Below are 15,233 nucleotides of genomic sequence, written 5' to 3' on the forward strand. Positions count from 1 at the left end.
TGATGAAGTTTGTGGAATTTTGTGTAATATTATGTAATACTTTCAAATAATTGCTACCAATTATGTCTATTCTTGAAAAATAAAGAGGTAAAAACAAGAAATAGACAAAATGCTTGTCGCTATTAGTACCCGTTCTCCAAATCTCTCGTGTTCTCTCTCTCTCACTCTCTTTAGCTTAGCGATGATTCAAATGTCTGAAATTGAAAATCAAACTAGCTTGAAGATCAAATGTCTGCGGTATGACAATGGAAGAGAGTACAACAAGTCAAAATTCAAAGCATTTTGTGCAGCTAAGGGAATTCGATTAATGAGGACAGTTCTTGGTAAGGCAAGACAAATTGGTATTGTTGAAAGGATGAACAGAACATTGAATGAGTGGGCAAAGAGTATGAGGATTCATTCTGAATTGCTAAAGACATTCCGAACCGATGTTGTAAATTCAGCAATCTACTTGATCAACAAAGGGCCATCAATACCCTTGGAGTTCAAGTTGTAGAAGAAGTATGGACAGGAAAAGAACTCAAGTACTCTCACTTGAGAACTTTTGGCTACACTACGCATGTTCGTGTTGATCCAGAGAAGAGTGACAAGCATGACGCTGAGCCTGTGAAATGCTACCTCATAGGCTATGATTCTACATGTTCGAGTACAAGTTCTAGATGTAAAGAACAAGATAATCTCGAGATACTGTGACGTGACTTTTGAAGAAAATGTTCTATATAAGAACAAAAAGAAAAAAGGTTCCAGGATAACGAAGTAAGTGGGAATTGAGGTTGAGTTATCAAAAAATTCACTTCAGATACTAAAAAAAAACTCCTACGACTGTTGCTAAGGAACTAGAGGTGGAAAAAGTGACACTTGAACAGGTGTTGAGAGGATCCTCCAGAACTATCAGAGTACCAAATAGGTATGTAACTTCATTACATTATTTGTTGTTGATTGATAAAGGGGATGTTGAGGATTATTGGGGGTGAGTTCCACATTGGTTAATTTATTAAAAGATCATGGGTTTATAAGTGAGGAATACCATCTCCATTGCTATGAGGCCTTCTGGGGAAGCCCAAAGCAAAGCCGTGAGAGCTTATGCTCAAAGTGGACAATATAATACTATTGTGGAGAGTCGTAATTCCTAACAGGAGATCCAAAGCCCTTTAATAAGGGCTGAGTACTTGGCAATAATGGCAATAGCTAAAACAGGAAGAATGGAGAGTCGTAATTCCTAACAAGAGATCCAAAGCCCTTTAATAAGTGCTGAGTACTCGGCAATAATGGCAATAGCTGAAACAGGAAGAATGGAGAGTCGTAATTCCTAACCAGGGATCCAAAGCCCTTTAATAAGGGCTGAGTACTTGGCAATAATGGCAATAGCTGAAACGGGAAGAATGTGGAACACGTCATAAATGTGTTGTCATGGCAATAGCTAAACCTGGAAAGTGAATGTGGAAGATGGGTCATAAATGTGTTGTCATGGAGAGGAAATTTTCATCGCCGCTTCTATATCATAGAGCCTGTAAGCTTTTCAAACTCTTAGCTTTTGACTCTTCATTTAACTCCGGCAAGTTTGTCTCCTATTCTTCGCCTTATTCAAGCAGAGGACATTTTCATCTGCCGCTTCTATATCATAGAGTCGGTAAGCTTTTGTCTCTTCACTAACTCCCAACAAAACACAACTCAAACCTTAGCTTTTTACTCTTCACTAACTCCCAACAAAACACAACTCAAACTCTTATCATCTAGCTTAGTTTTGCGAGTTGCCTCCTCTTTTTGTCTCTGAATCAACTTGAGTTCATGATATTGTTATTCTTCCTTCCACTGCCTTCCGCTGCAGCTCCAGAGCAAATCGTCGCTGAGCTTCTTCTACCTTTCTTCTCCTATTCTCTTCCAACATTTTATCTAGCTCTTCTCTCTCTTTCCATGCTTGTTCTTCTTTTTGTCTTGTAGCAGTAAGAGAGGTTTCTTTCTCTTTCTCAAGCTGCACATTAACATAATAAAACAACTTCAAACTGCACATCAACATCATCAAACAACTTCTTGCGACCTTTCTCTATTCGTCTTCGTATTTCTAATTTAGTCTATTTAGAATTTAGCCTTTCTTCAACATTTTCTGAATTAATTCTTCCATCCTTCTAGCTGCATCTTCTTCTAACTTCTTCAACTCTGCTTCATGTCTTTTCTTCTCTTTTTCCTCTTTCTTAAGCTTCTTTCTACGTCGGTGGCTAAGGAAATTTGAACGGCTCCTTCTCCTGGAACAGGTAGTGGAATGATAGGGGGAAGGACATGGGTCCCTTCTGCTTCTCCAACTATGGTGATAGGAATTGGAGCGAGGAGTGTACGACGGAGACCTTGAAACACTTCTCCCCATGAGTTTCAATTGAGTTTGAACGGATGCTACGTTGAGATATAGCATGCAGTACGAACATTTGATTCAAAGACATCTTTGTCTCCGTGATTAAGCCTCTCTAAGGATGAAACACCTTGCACGTTCCATTTTGAAACAAAATGCTAAGCCCATTTGCTTGCACGTTCCATTTTGAAACAAAATGCTAAGCCCATTTGCTTGCAACTTCCCAATACTTAGCAGATTGTTCTTCAGCTCTAGCATATAGAACACTCCTGTAATTATCAATATAATTTCATTCACTTGCAGTCGTACATTACCCTTTCCCGTTACATCCATGTTTGAGTTGTTGCCTAGCTTCACTGAATCTCTGAAACTTCCATCAAAGTCTGAAAAATATTCCTTCTTCCCACACATATGACTACTACATCCCGAGTCAAGGAACCACATATCTTCTCTATTGACCTTATTCATATTCACGTAAGCCATTAGCAACATCTCTTCTTGAGTCTCTGCATAGTTTGCCTCCTTCTCCTTGCTTTGACATTCCCAATGAAAATGTCCTAGCTTGTGACAATTATAGCACTCCACTATGGCTTTGTTGAAGGTTTGTCTACCCCATCCCCTTCCTCTGCCTCTAAAGCTTCCACGACCTTGACTCCTTCCTCCAGATTGTTCACTATGAGTGATCGTCAAAGCGTGTTCTTCTTCAACATGAGAACTCATGCGTTGTTCATGCACAAGCAGACTACTTTGCAACTCATCAATGGTTAAGATTATTGTATCCTTGGACTCCTCAGTGGAACACACAATATAATCAAACTTGGGAGTCATAGATCTCAGAATCTTTTCAACTACTTCAACATCTCCTTTGTTCTCACCATTTATTTTCATCTTGTTGGCTATGCTGAGGGGCTGAGCAAAATACTCATTTACAAATTCTCCCGCCTTCATGTGAAGCATTTCAAACTCCTTCCGAGGAGCTTACAAATGTGCACGCTTTACCCGTGTTGAACCTTGATATTTCTGCTTCATAGAATCTCATATGTTATTTGTTGTATCCTTGTTGAGGATTGTCTCCAAGATCGAACGATCTAATGCTTGAAATAGATAATTCTTTAATTTCAAATCTTTTAACTTCTGATCTTCAATGTGCTTCTTCTGGGCATCTGTGGAAACGATGTCTTCTGTTGCTGCAGAAATCTCATTCTCCACCAAATCCTACGGTACTCCTTTGAACGCAAAAAGTTTTCCATGAGCATCGCCCAATGATCATATTACCCATCAAATTTCGGAATTGCAGGCTGCACAAATGAATTCTCATCGACATACTTTTATTATGACACACGTAGAAGACTGTTGCTCCTAGTTTTAACTTGGCTGACACACGTAGAAAATCGCTGCTTCTAGTTTTAACTTGGCTAGTTTAGAGCATGAGTTTTAACTTGGCTAGTTTAGGGCAGAGACACGAAGGTTGCTGCTTCTAGTTTTAACTTGGCTAGTTTAGAGCATGGCTCTGATACCAAATGTTAGGAACAGATAGAGATACCAAATGTTAGGAACACATAAAGAAAACTGAAAAGATCAGAAGAATTAGGAGAAATCTCACATTCTATTGAAGAATGAAATTGGGTATTATATAGCGTTACATAATCAAATCCGGACAAAATCTACTAGCACTAAATCAAATCTAATTCAAATAACTAAATCAAATCTAATCCAATAACTTAATAAACCTAACATCAACAAACTTCTTAACAAAGTTTAACTCGATTGAATTAAAATAATTTGGGCCTGGATTTACTGCAAAGGATTTGGGTTGAAGACAACTGGGCTGGGCTGCAGCTCAATATGGGCTGGTGTTTTCAAATGGGCCTGGATTTATTGCAAAGGATTTGGGTTTACACCCTCGATGAACAAACTAAATTTAAATTTTATTTAAAAACGACTATATTCACTAAAATTTAACGTTCTCCCGACCATAAGGTCTAAATTTCTAGAGGGTGTGGAAACCTCTTACTAGTAGACACGTTTTAAAATCATGAGACTAACGACAATACGTAACGAACCAAAACGGACAATATCTATTAGCAATGGGTTGGGGCTGTTACAAATGGTATCATAGTCAAACATGGGGCGGTGTGCCAATGAGGACGTTGGCCCTACAAGTGGAGTGGACGTGAGATATCACATTGGTTGGAGAGGACAATGAAGCATTTCTTATAAGGACGGGGAAAACTTCTCCCTAACAAACAATTTTTAAGACGTGAGAAGAACGACAATACGTAATGGGCTAGAAACAGACAATATCTACTAACAGTAAATTTAAGCTGTTACATTTATAAAATCGTTACAAAGCAGAGTAGTAGAAGGTTTCAAATTCGTCAACATGAGATAAGGTTTATCGAGAGTGTTAGGCAAAACGCGGAACTCAAATAAATAAATGTGAATGTATTGTATTGAATTGAATTGAGGAGAAAGAGAAGAGAAGAAAGCAACAAAAGAAGAGGAGACAAGGAGGACTGAATTTGTGTTTATTGAGGTGATTGTTCATTGGGAGTGATGTGTTAGCAGGCCGCAACTGCTTCGGTGGGACTCCCCCTCCGACTCTGCCGCCATTGCCAATTGCCAATTGCCTTTGCCTTTGCCTTTGCCTTTGCCTTTGCCTTTCCCTTTGCCCGCCCACCACTTTAAACCTATTCATTACGTTGAGTTCTTATCTTAATGTCCTTATTAACTACAAAACCACTGGATTTTTGTATGTATGGAAAGCCTTTCCCTTCCTTACCTTTGTACATTCCAAACATTTCAATACATACATCACAAAGTAGGTAAAAGGTTTCATTCAATAGACCGATTCGTTTTATACTTTCTAAAATCGTGCTCGTTTGTCATGTCATATTAAAGAAGAATATTGTTTGGGTCAAGTCATAAATGTGGGAAAAAGAGAGGGGGAGAGGCGATTTTGAGAGTCGTTATTCTTACACTGTTTGTGCATGTTTTACATTTATTATCTCTGTGGTTGCAATTGTAAAGGAGTAAGGATTTGTAAAAAGAGACTCTCTCACCCGTTGTTTGTTTGATGCCTTATCATTTATAACGAAATTCCAATGCCAACCTGTTCACTTGTTTGGAAAATTATGTGGGATTGTGACGTATCTAGTTTCCACGTCTAATCTCTCTCTTTCTCTTCCACTTCTTTTTATGTCTATAATTCTTGGATCGTAATAATGTTATATTGTCATCTCTGCTTTTCTGGTTCAATCCTCTCAAATTACTTCAACCATTATTTCATTCTATTTACATTTTTTTTCTATATATATATTTTTTTAATTCGATCTTACTCAATTAATGTTGATTTTTTTGTACTATAAAACTATATTAAATTTTAATTTTAAGTTAATTAATTTTAAGTCATTATTATTATTTTTTTAATTTATTCTAGATACTTGAATGAATAAAGTTACCTCTAGAATTTAAAATTAAAACCAAAACAACTTTTTATTACTAAAATTATTGGCTAAATAGAAAACATTCTTGAAATATTTTTATGAAAAAAAAAATAAGATTATAAGTTTAGTGGTTCTCTAAAAATTTTCAAAGAAGTTTTAAAATTTTAATTTTATGTTTAATAAGTATTTAAATTTTTAAAAAAATGTTTAATAGATTTTTAAAGTGGTCGCTTAAATTTTAAAATTTTAAATAATCAAATCGATATTTAATAAAATCCTAAATTATCAATTTTATATCTTATGTGTTTGTGATTTAAGAATTGTTTTTAATATTTGTAAAAGAAATGTAAAATAACGACCATGTCCAAGATTTAAATCAGAATTTGAAATTTGAACGTGACACTGATGCCTCAACATTCTATTATATCTCATGTAACATGACACCATTAATTATCCTCGATCTAAACTATATAATTTGTAGCATTACATAAGATAAATATAATGTAAGATTTGAGGAGTTTCTATTTTAAGATTATTTGAAGTTTACATATTTGTCTCCATCAATCAACATATCCAAAACTATCATATTTTCGTGGACAATAAAGCGTCTTCGTGTCCCAAACACCCCTTAACCGACCTTCCCAATCAACACGTTTTATGTCTTACGTTTTTTCCTTACAAAAAAAAATGACATTAATTAATTAAACATAAACATCTAACTAAAGATTAGCAAGTACAAATTAAAACATGTTTGATAACGATTAATTTTAGTAATATATATATATATATATATATATATATTTGAATTATATTCCGATAATGATGGTTTGAACTTTTTATTTTGAATTTGTAAAATTTACCCAGATTTTGTTCATTTTGAGCCTCAAAAAGTTTCGTACCGATTTGCTTATAAAATCTATTATCTTCCTCTTAATTAGTCATGTGAGACTATTATTGAGCTCAACATATCTCGGAGTGGGAGAAAAATAAAAACCCATATGATCAAATATAAAATGATGTAAGGAAAAATTACAAAGTTGGGAAGTTAATGCAATTTTGTTACCATAAAGTTCTTAGATCATACCCCAAATTTGAAATGATTAATGATTATAATAATAATAATAACTCTAGATTTTGCAAAATACATAGTAATTAATAATTAACACAATTAAGTAGGTACAAATCCCACATGAAAGAGAGGGAAAANAGGGAAAAAAAAAAAAAAAAAAAAAAAAAAGAGAGAGCTAGAAGTTCATGTAAGCATCATAAGAAGAGCACATGTATTGGTCTTGTCCGGAAGGAAAATAAAGGGGGTTGGGATCGAGCTGAGGCAACAAATTAGGGGGCTCCTCCATTTTGACGACGTCGTTTTGGGAGTACACAAAACTATTTGTGTGGTTGTTATGGAACTCGCCGCCAGCAATTTGGTCCAAATGGAAGCCACAATTCACGGCGGCGGCGGTGGCGACGGTGGAATTGGAAGAGTCATCATAATCAACGAAATTAATCATGGTTTGATGAAGCCAAATCTGGGTTTTCAAGAACTTTACGTAATGAATGGCTTCATCCAGCATTGAAACAGTGTCCATTTTGGTGCCGCCCGGAACTAAGCTCTGCAAAATCTTGAACCGGTCGCTGATTCTATGCCGTCTTTCTCTCGCCGCCACGCTTTGTGGGTCAGTGGACAGCTTCACCACGCCTTTGCTCCTCTTCCCTCCGCAGCTACCGCTATTGTTTTTCTTCAGCTTTTCCCTTCTGGTTGCTCCGGTGGTGGCGCCGCCGGAGGATGACCCACACGAGCTGGGGTTGCTCGCCGGAAAGGTGTAATCCATTATTTTTCCAACACACCCACTTGGAGAAACGAAGTGAGATTCAAAATGAGTGATGGGTTTTTTTAGCTTTTATATTATTTTATGTATATAATGAAGAGAGAGAGAGAGGAGAGAGAGAGAGAGAGATGTCGCCATGTGAGTCAACCGATCTCTGGCGTTGGATTCAATCCTATAAAAACCCTAGACGGGAATCCCCTTGTCTCATCATTGTGCAAAACAAAATTACTCCCATAAATTTCAAATTTGATTTTAATTTAGTGCCCATGATTTTGTTCTTATACTTATATTATGCTCAATTATTTATAAATATTTCAAAACTAATACGATAGAAATTAGTTAAATTATTTGATGTAAAGTTGATGTGATCGAGTACCTTTCATTCGAACTCAATCTAGGTAACTGTCTCAATTCCCGTCAAGTTGTTTTAAGTCACAATCGACTTTTTGTTCAATATTATAATGTATTTCTACTCCCGATGTCAAATGAATACCATAACTTTTAAAACATTATAACAAATAGTACGTAACAACAATCACTAAAACACGGTTCTTCTAGTTCCCCTAAAATCCTTCTAACCCTCAATCTCTTTCTCCGTTCCCTTAACTCACTCTTCTCCTTTCTCCGGTAAATGATCTCCTAAATAGACCATTTTCATCCTTATGATTTGTAGAAGAAAAAAATAAAGAAAGGCGAGAAAGTACGTTTGGAGTTAGATTCGAAACTAAATAAACTCCTTGAAAAATTTCTACTTCAAACCCAAACCTGTAAATAAACTTTAGCTTTAAATCAAACCTTAACGAGTAAGATCAAATGAAAAACGGCTGAAAAAATTTAATGACTTCAAGTTAGTCAAACAAGTTAAGTGAACTTACCATTGTAACGCTAGATAAGTAGAGTGTTGTATGAATAACACTTACTGACTGGCTTATCTACACGTTATTTTTAATACTATGATATATTATGTTATGATTATGTTATGCTTATGAATATATTTGATGCATGTGTTCCAAGTATGTTAACCCAAATATATTATGATACGTGTAATAACTCAAAATAAAAATAATAATAATAATAATAAATGAAAGTTGTCCCATATCTGTTATGTTGAGAAATTGGGAAGTTGAGTTCTATTATAAAAGGGAGGTCCCTTGGTCTTCCTTTCATCCCATTTAAGTGGTTCAAAGCTAGTTGAATAATACATTTTATGACAGCTCCACTGGCGGCTAGGGTCTGATACGCTCGGACCCTTTCCTACTAATTCCAATTCTTCAAAAGCGTTTAAGGTGGAGCCAATTTTCACATTAGAATCGTAAGAGACTTCTTAGCTTTAAGCTTGACGCAATATCTACCACTCAAAAGTGTGCATAGATATGAAAATATTATTACTCAACGAAAGAATACAGATTTAAGAATAAGAAAAAGAATTGGGATCGAAAGGTTCAATCTTCATTGATATTCACGATCTTTAAATAGGATACAAGATACTAAATAATATCTACCAATAAAATATAAACTAACTAAATCCTGTAATAAAATAAAATATACTACTATTCAAATTCAACTGATTACGATATCTAACATATATTTCCTAACTCATATATATTCTGGAAGATTACGAATATCATATATTCCATAACTAATTCAAACTAAAATAAGTTGCACTAAATTATGACAAAGCTAGCATCAAGGGATTGTAGTAGCTTCGGCTTAGACCAACCAAGTAAGTGATTCTACTGTCGGCTTAGGCCAACCAAGTAAGTGACTCTACTGTCGGCTTAGTTGACATACGACCAATGACCCTATGTGCCATATGTGTGATATATTTGATATGTGATGTTATGATATATGTCGCTAAATGATATGCTAAATAACATTATGGTATAAATGAAATGTTATATTATGTTACAATAAGTTATGTCATGATGTACTATGATATGTTACGATTAAGTCATGATATGTTATGACATGCTATGATATGTTTTAAAATAAAAAAAAAATTATGAGGAATAAAATGACTTTATAAGAGCTTATGTATGTAATATGTGAGGAAAGAATGGGATTGTGTTGCAAGATTTATATTACGATGGAAAATATGAGAACCTTCCGGCCTAATTGTATTTTCACATGTATCGGGATACTTTCCTTTTATGATGAGTACAGATGCGTACATTATGAGACTGAAATGACCATCATGTTTATCATAATGCTACAACAATTGTTATTCTCTTCGGGTGTCTGGCAACAGTCTAGAGAAGCTAGCCTGACCAACAAGCCCGTAGGTATGCGAACCCGCATGATGGGCCCATGCTTGCATTTGTGGGTCGTGTGTAGAGAAGTATTACACATCCAATTTATCTGGATTGAAAAGCCGTCTAAGAGATGACGATTTTAAATGATAGGTCACATTTATTCTCCATGTGTTTGCATTCCCTAACCCCAAAATGACGTCACTTACGAAGTATTTGTTTAAATACTCAAGCATTGTGGTATTCTCATATTTTAAGTAAAGGCAAGACACCCTAGTATAATTGACGTTGACGTCACGTTAAACATCATGAAACCTGTGTTACAGTAATTACATTTTTATCTCGTAAATCTTAAGTTAGATTAGGGCATTGTTTGTTTTATTTATGTTTCATATGGAATACTTTTCTTTGTTGTTTCCACTTAAAAAGATGAAGTCAGGCCATGTATATGATAGTAACTTTATTTCGAATTGGTTTAGTTAGAGAGGGAAGGGATGGGTTTGTGTGGTTGGAATTGGATGAGTTTAGGATTAGATTAGGTTAAGGAGAGGGAGGGGACCCTCAACACTCTCCCTCTTCCTCACAATCATCACAACTCGGCAATCACAGGAAAGACACTACTTTTACTCACGTTTAGGGCTCAGAACAATGAAGCCAAAGGGATTGGGGATGCTGTGTAGGGGGTTTTAGGGTAGAGGGGGTCCTTCCACAGGGCTGCCTCACCCACTGCAAATTTCTAAACAACATAATCACATCTTACTTTAATTATCCAACATTAAATTTTTATATTTTTATATTATAAGAACAACAAAAAAAAAAATAGTTATTATTCCTATCTAACTCGATCTAATTCGACCCATTACTTAGAAGTTAACGATTCAACTCACTCCGCTCTTAAAAAATAGAAAAAAAAAAAATGAACAGTAGAAGGCGATGATTAGCGGACCCCTCCAATCTAAAAAACATAGGACGATGGTCATTAGTGGAACCACGTATAGGAAGCATGCAATTTTGCAACTCTCCCCTTTTTTTCTTTTGCCCATCTCATTAAAACTCCACAAACAAAAGCAATTCCTTTTCTTTTTAGTATTTAAAAAAAAAAAAAAGTTAAAAATAAACTACGAAATCCGCTTTAAACGGGTCTCGGGAGAAATTTTCACATTCTTATAAGAAATATTTCGTTCCACTCTCCAACCGACGTAGATCTCACAATTCCCACATCCTTATAAGAAATGGTTCGTTCTACTCTCTTCAACCGATGTAGATCTTACAATTCACACATCAGTTGTAGTGTTAGCCTTGAGGAAAAATTCGAAAGGAAAGTTCGAGGAAGACAGTGTTTGCTAGCGGTGGAGTTGGACTTTTAAATGAACGGTGGGAATTGGAAAGGGAAAGAAAGAGGGGGAAGTAAAGGGAGAAATGAGGGAGAGGGGGCCTGGGTAAGAAAGGAGAAACAAAAGCACATGTAGTAGCTCCGGCATTGGCGTTGGGTTGGTAGAACCCTAATTATTCTTATTTACTTTCTTCTACTAAATATTACTGCCTTTCATCTTTTTACTTACTTACCTTACCTCACCTGCCCCCCACTCTACTCTCTACTCCAAAACCAGTCAGAGAGAGAGAGAGAGACATAGATTGGTCATTCATTTTGGTTAATTCAACTTCCTTAGGGTTTTATCAACACCCACACTCATTCCCTTTCTATCTCCACTCCAATATCTACCCTATCAACACAAACAAGACCATCGTGTCCATATATGACTCAAAATTCGACTTTTAATATCAACCATACCATCCCTGAACTAATTGAGTTATACTTAAGTTGATCCTCAAAAAGTATTTCTTTAATAATAATAGGTGTGGGTATGAAGAGTGTACAGTAGTGTCGAGACAGAAGAAGAAGAAAGTTAGTACAAATTTGGATTAGCCAATTGATTGAATCATTCATATATTGGGTCCCTCAATCAAATAGTGTTTCTGATGTGAACTTTCCTAAATACACCACACCAAAAACCTTATTCAAAATCATTTTCCACTCTTTTTCGAAAACCCTAATTCCCATAAATACTTAACTATTCACGTTTCATTATTCTTCAATATATTTCTCGACCCATCTTTTCGGAACTATATATGTTTATGGCGGTTGAAGTATGTTCATAATTACGAATTTTTTTAAAATATTGAGACGTTTTTTGTATTGAAAAAAAGAAAATAGATGAAAGGATGAAAATGAAAAAGTACAAGTGCATGTGTACCAAACCATGGGGAGGGGAGTCAAATTCAAATGATTATGTAATAGGAATAAAAATGGATAATAATCAAATGAGTGTTTTAAACCATTAAACATTTTTAAATACTTTAAAAAAGATAGCACTTTTTTTGTGGGGGAAATAGAGACAATAAAGTAGCAGAGGTATAAAAGCCTATATTTGCAAAGCAATCCTAAACTTCAGCTTTGATGAGGCCCAATAACAAGCCTATAACTTCGGCCCAATACAAGTACGAGGCCCATTTTGGATTTTCTATGTTTTAAATGGCCCAAACAGAAATGGTATTGTTGGTTCAACAATAAAGTGTGCATAAACACTTATGATAACAGTTAACGTGATTAATAGTCGTAGCACAGTTGGCTCGACTCATAGTACAACCCACGCTTAGGCAGAGAATTATTGACTCCCAACGAAAGGACCTTAACTTACAGAAAATCTTAAGCTAACTGGCCTAGAGTCCACTAAATGGATTCTCAAAATCCTTAAGAAAATAGATATTAACAGAGGCACACAACTTGCCATTTGTCATGCACCCAAGAGGTACTAACTTGCCATTTGTCATGCACCCAAGAGGTACTAAGATGTATCAAGATTTAAAACAACACTTTTGGTGGAGAAGCATGAAGAGAGACGTGGTTGAGTTTTTGAGTAAGTGCTTAGTGTGTCAACAAGTAACCGGAGTGGAAGTGGGAAAATATAGCTATGAACTTCATAGTAGGACTACCCAGAACGTTGAAGGGTTATACAGTGATTTGGGTAATTTTCGACAAGACCCACACTTTACATCAACATTTTAGCTTAGACTTCAAAAAGCGCTGGGTACTCGCCTCGACTTTAGTACCGCTTTCCACCATCAAACAGATGGCCAAATCGAGAGCCTAAACCAAGGGTAGGTGTAAAATGACTAAAATACCCCTATAATTATGTACCATTGACTTATGACCAAAGTAATCCATGAAAATTGATGAGGAGCCTTATGTCATGGTTTGAAGGGAGTATACAAAGTTACAAGACCATTGGAATATGCTAGGAATTAAACCAAGATTTGGGATGATAAATGACAAAAATACCCCTATAAGAATTCTAAGATGTTTTCAAGACCTTAAAAGATTCAAATACTACGAAAACTTTGGGATATGAACCAAGAGGAAAAGTACGTAACTACCCCTTAATATATTTTTATAAGAAATCAAGATTTTTATGAATATCAAGTGACAAGATGCTTATGAAAAACTTATGCATGTAAAGAAATGTTTATGACTCATGTATTAGGGTGTACTTATTAAGAATTTTTGCTTAATTGTGCTTCAAAACTTAAAAAGAAAAACTCTTAGAACGTGAACTCGAGATATCCTAAAGACTTCCTGATGAGTAGTGCAACATGTTCCTATGACACATACTACGTCGAAAGGAACACATGAAGCTTGGGCGTAGGTATTCAAACTATGTCTCATATCCATGCTTCGCAAATACTTGACTTACTTGATGTACGTTCTAAACTACAGAACTCTATAGATAGACAAAGACTCAATAATTTCGAGATTAAAGCACTTTCGACAAAAGTTTTTTTTAGAGCTATATGAGGTAACAACGGTAAAAAAAAAATAAATAAAAATAATTATTATTATAAAATAAAGAAAAAAAAAATAACTTACCTCTTCTCCTCTTTCCCTCCTTCCCTAAAATACCTCTCTCTCTAGTATCAATAATTTTTCAAAGAAAAAAAATGGTTTTACTCTGATTTACCTGAGGATGTAGATGGAAGAATTTATCACAATAGGTTTTTCTTTTATCTTGATTTTATTCCTTATTTTGTTACCTTATTTAGATTTTTGGTTAGAAATCAAATAAAAATAACTATTTACAAGTGTTTTTGTAAATTGCTTCATGATGCATAGTGGGAAACTAAAATCAGAATCCATTGAAAATGCTTTGTAAACATGATTAAAAAAATTGCTTCATGATACATAGAGAAAAGAAAAGTTTTATTACCAAACACAATATAGGAACAATGAAAATATTGAATTCGATTTTTTATTGAGTCAATTAAGTTTATATCCAAAATAGGTGAAGACTCGATATAAGTGTGAACGAATTCGAGGATGAAAGTAACCAAATTTGGAGCTAGATAGAACTTTGGCTAAAATCAATCAAGTAATTGACCTTACTACAGGATAGACTAGAAATTGTGTGAGTTGCAATTTATGATATATGAGCTATGATGATGTGTGAGTTTATGATGATGTATGAATTGTATCGTATGATGTCGTATACTAGTATATGATGATGTTTGCGTTATAATGCATGATGATGTACATAATATGTATATTTTGATTTATGATGTACTTGATATGCTTGATACACTTTATGGCGATATGATGAGTATGATGATTGCATGACGTTTGTTTTAATATGTTGATGTTTTCCATATTAAGTATGATATACGATGATGAGTGTCATATTGCATCATGTCGATAGGCTGACATAGGACACAATCCTAAGAGCATGAAAATGATATTAATATAAATATCCACAAATATGTGTTAATTAATGTAACAAAGAGATTAGACTAGAGGGTTGTGTCAGAAGAGATGATAATATGGAAATTAGAGGGACCTCATGTATGTTGTATGTTCATAAACATAAGGATACTTTCCCTTGAGATGATGAATGCAGATGCACACAGTATGATGATGAGGGAGTTCATGAGGCGCATGACACCAGGTGATATGGAAATCAACCCAAGGGGAAGTATGGAACGGATTACCTTGATGATCAAGATCAAGAGTAAAGAAAACTCGTTTCTAAACTCATGATTCGAATCACTCCACAAGAGGTTTGATCAATACCACTTGAATGACTCTAGATGCACGTTGTAAACACAAGAATTTGCAAAGAAAGTTTAGCTCTCAACAAAGCTAAAATAGAAATTCTATTCTTAATTCCAAAATCTGATGTCTAATCAAAGAAAAGAAGGCTTTATATAGCCTTTACAAACCTTAACCTATGTGATACATAACTCCAAAATTAAATGGGGTAGTAAATGAGAAATACAGGTAACCTCCATATTAAAATGGCTAGTTAACGGTGGAATA

General features: G+C 35.0%; 1 protein-coding gene across 1 annotated transcript; it reads right to left on the bottom strand.

Annotated features, from left to right (window-relative positions):
- Positions 1-7,034: 7,034 nt before the first annotated feature.
- On the bottom strand, positions 7,035-7,622 carry LOC111781623 (transcription factor bHLH140-like). The gene has a single exon (XM_023662313.1). The coding sequence runs from the start codon at positions 7,620-7,622 to the stop codon at positions 7,035-7,037; it is 588 nt and encodes a 195-aa protein (XP_023518081.1).
- Between the last annotated feature and the right edge of the window lie 7,611 nt (positions 7,623-15,233).

Source organism: Cucurbita pepo, chromosome LG19 (genome assembly GCF_002806865.2).
Source record: "Cucurbita pepo subsp. pepo cultivar mu-cu-16 chromosome LG19, ASM280686v2, whole genome shotgun sequence".
NCBI classification, from domain to species: Eukaryota; Viridiplantae; Streptophyta; class Magnoliopsida; order Cucurbitales; family Cucurbitaceae; genus Cucurbita; species Cucurbita pepo.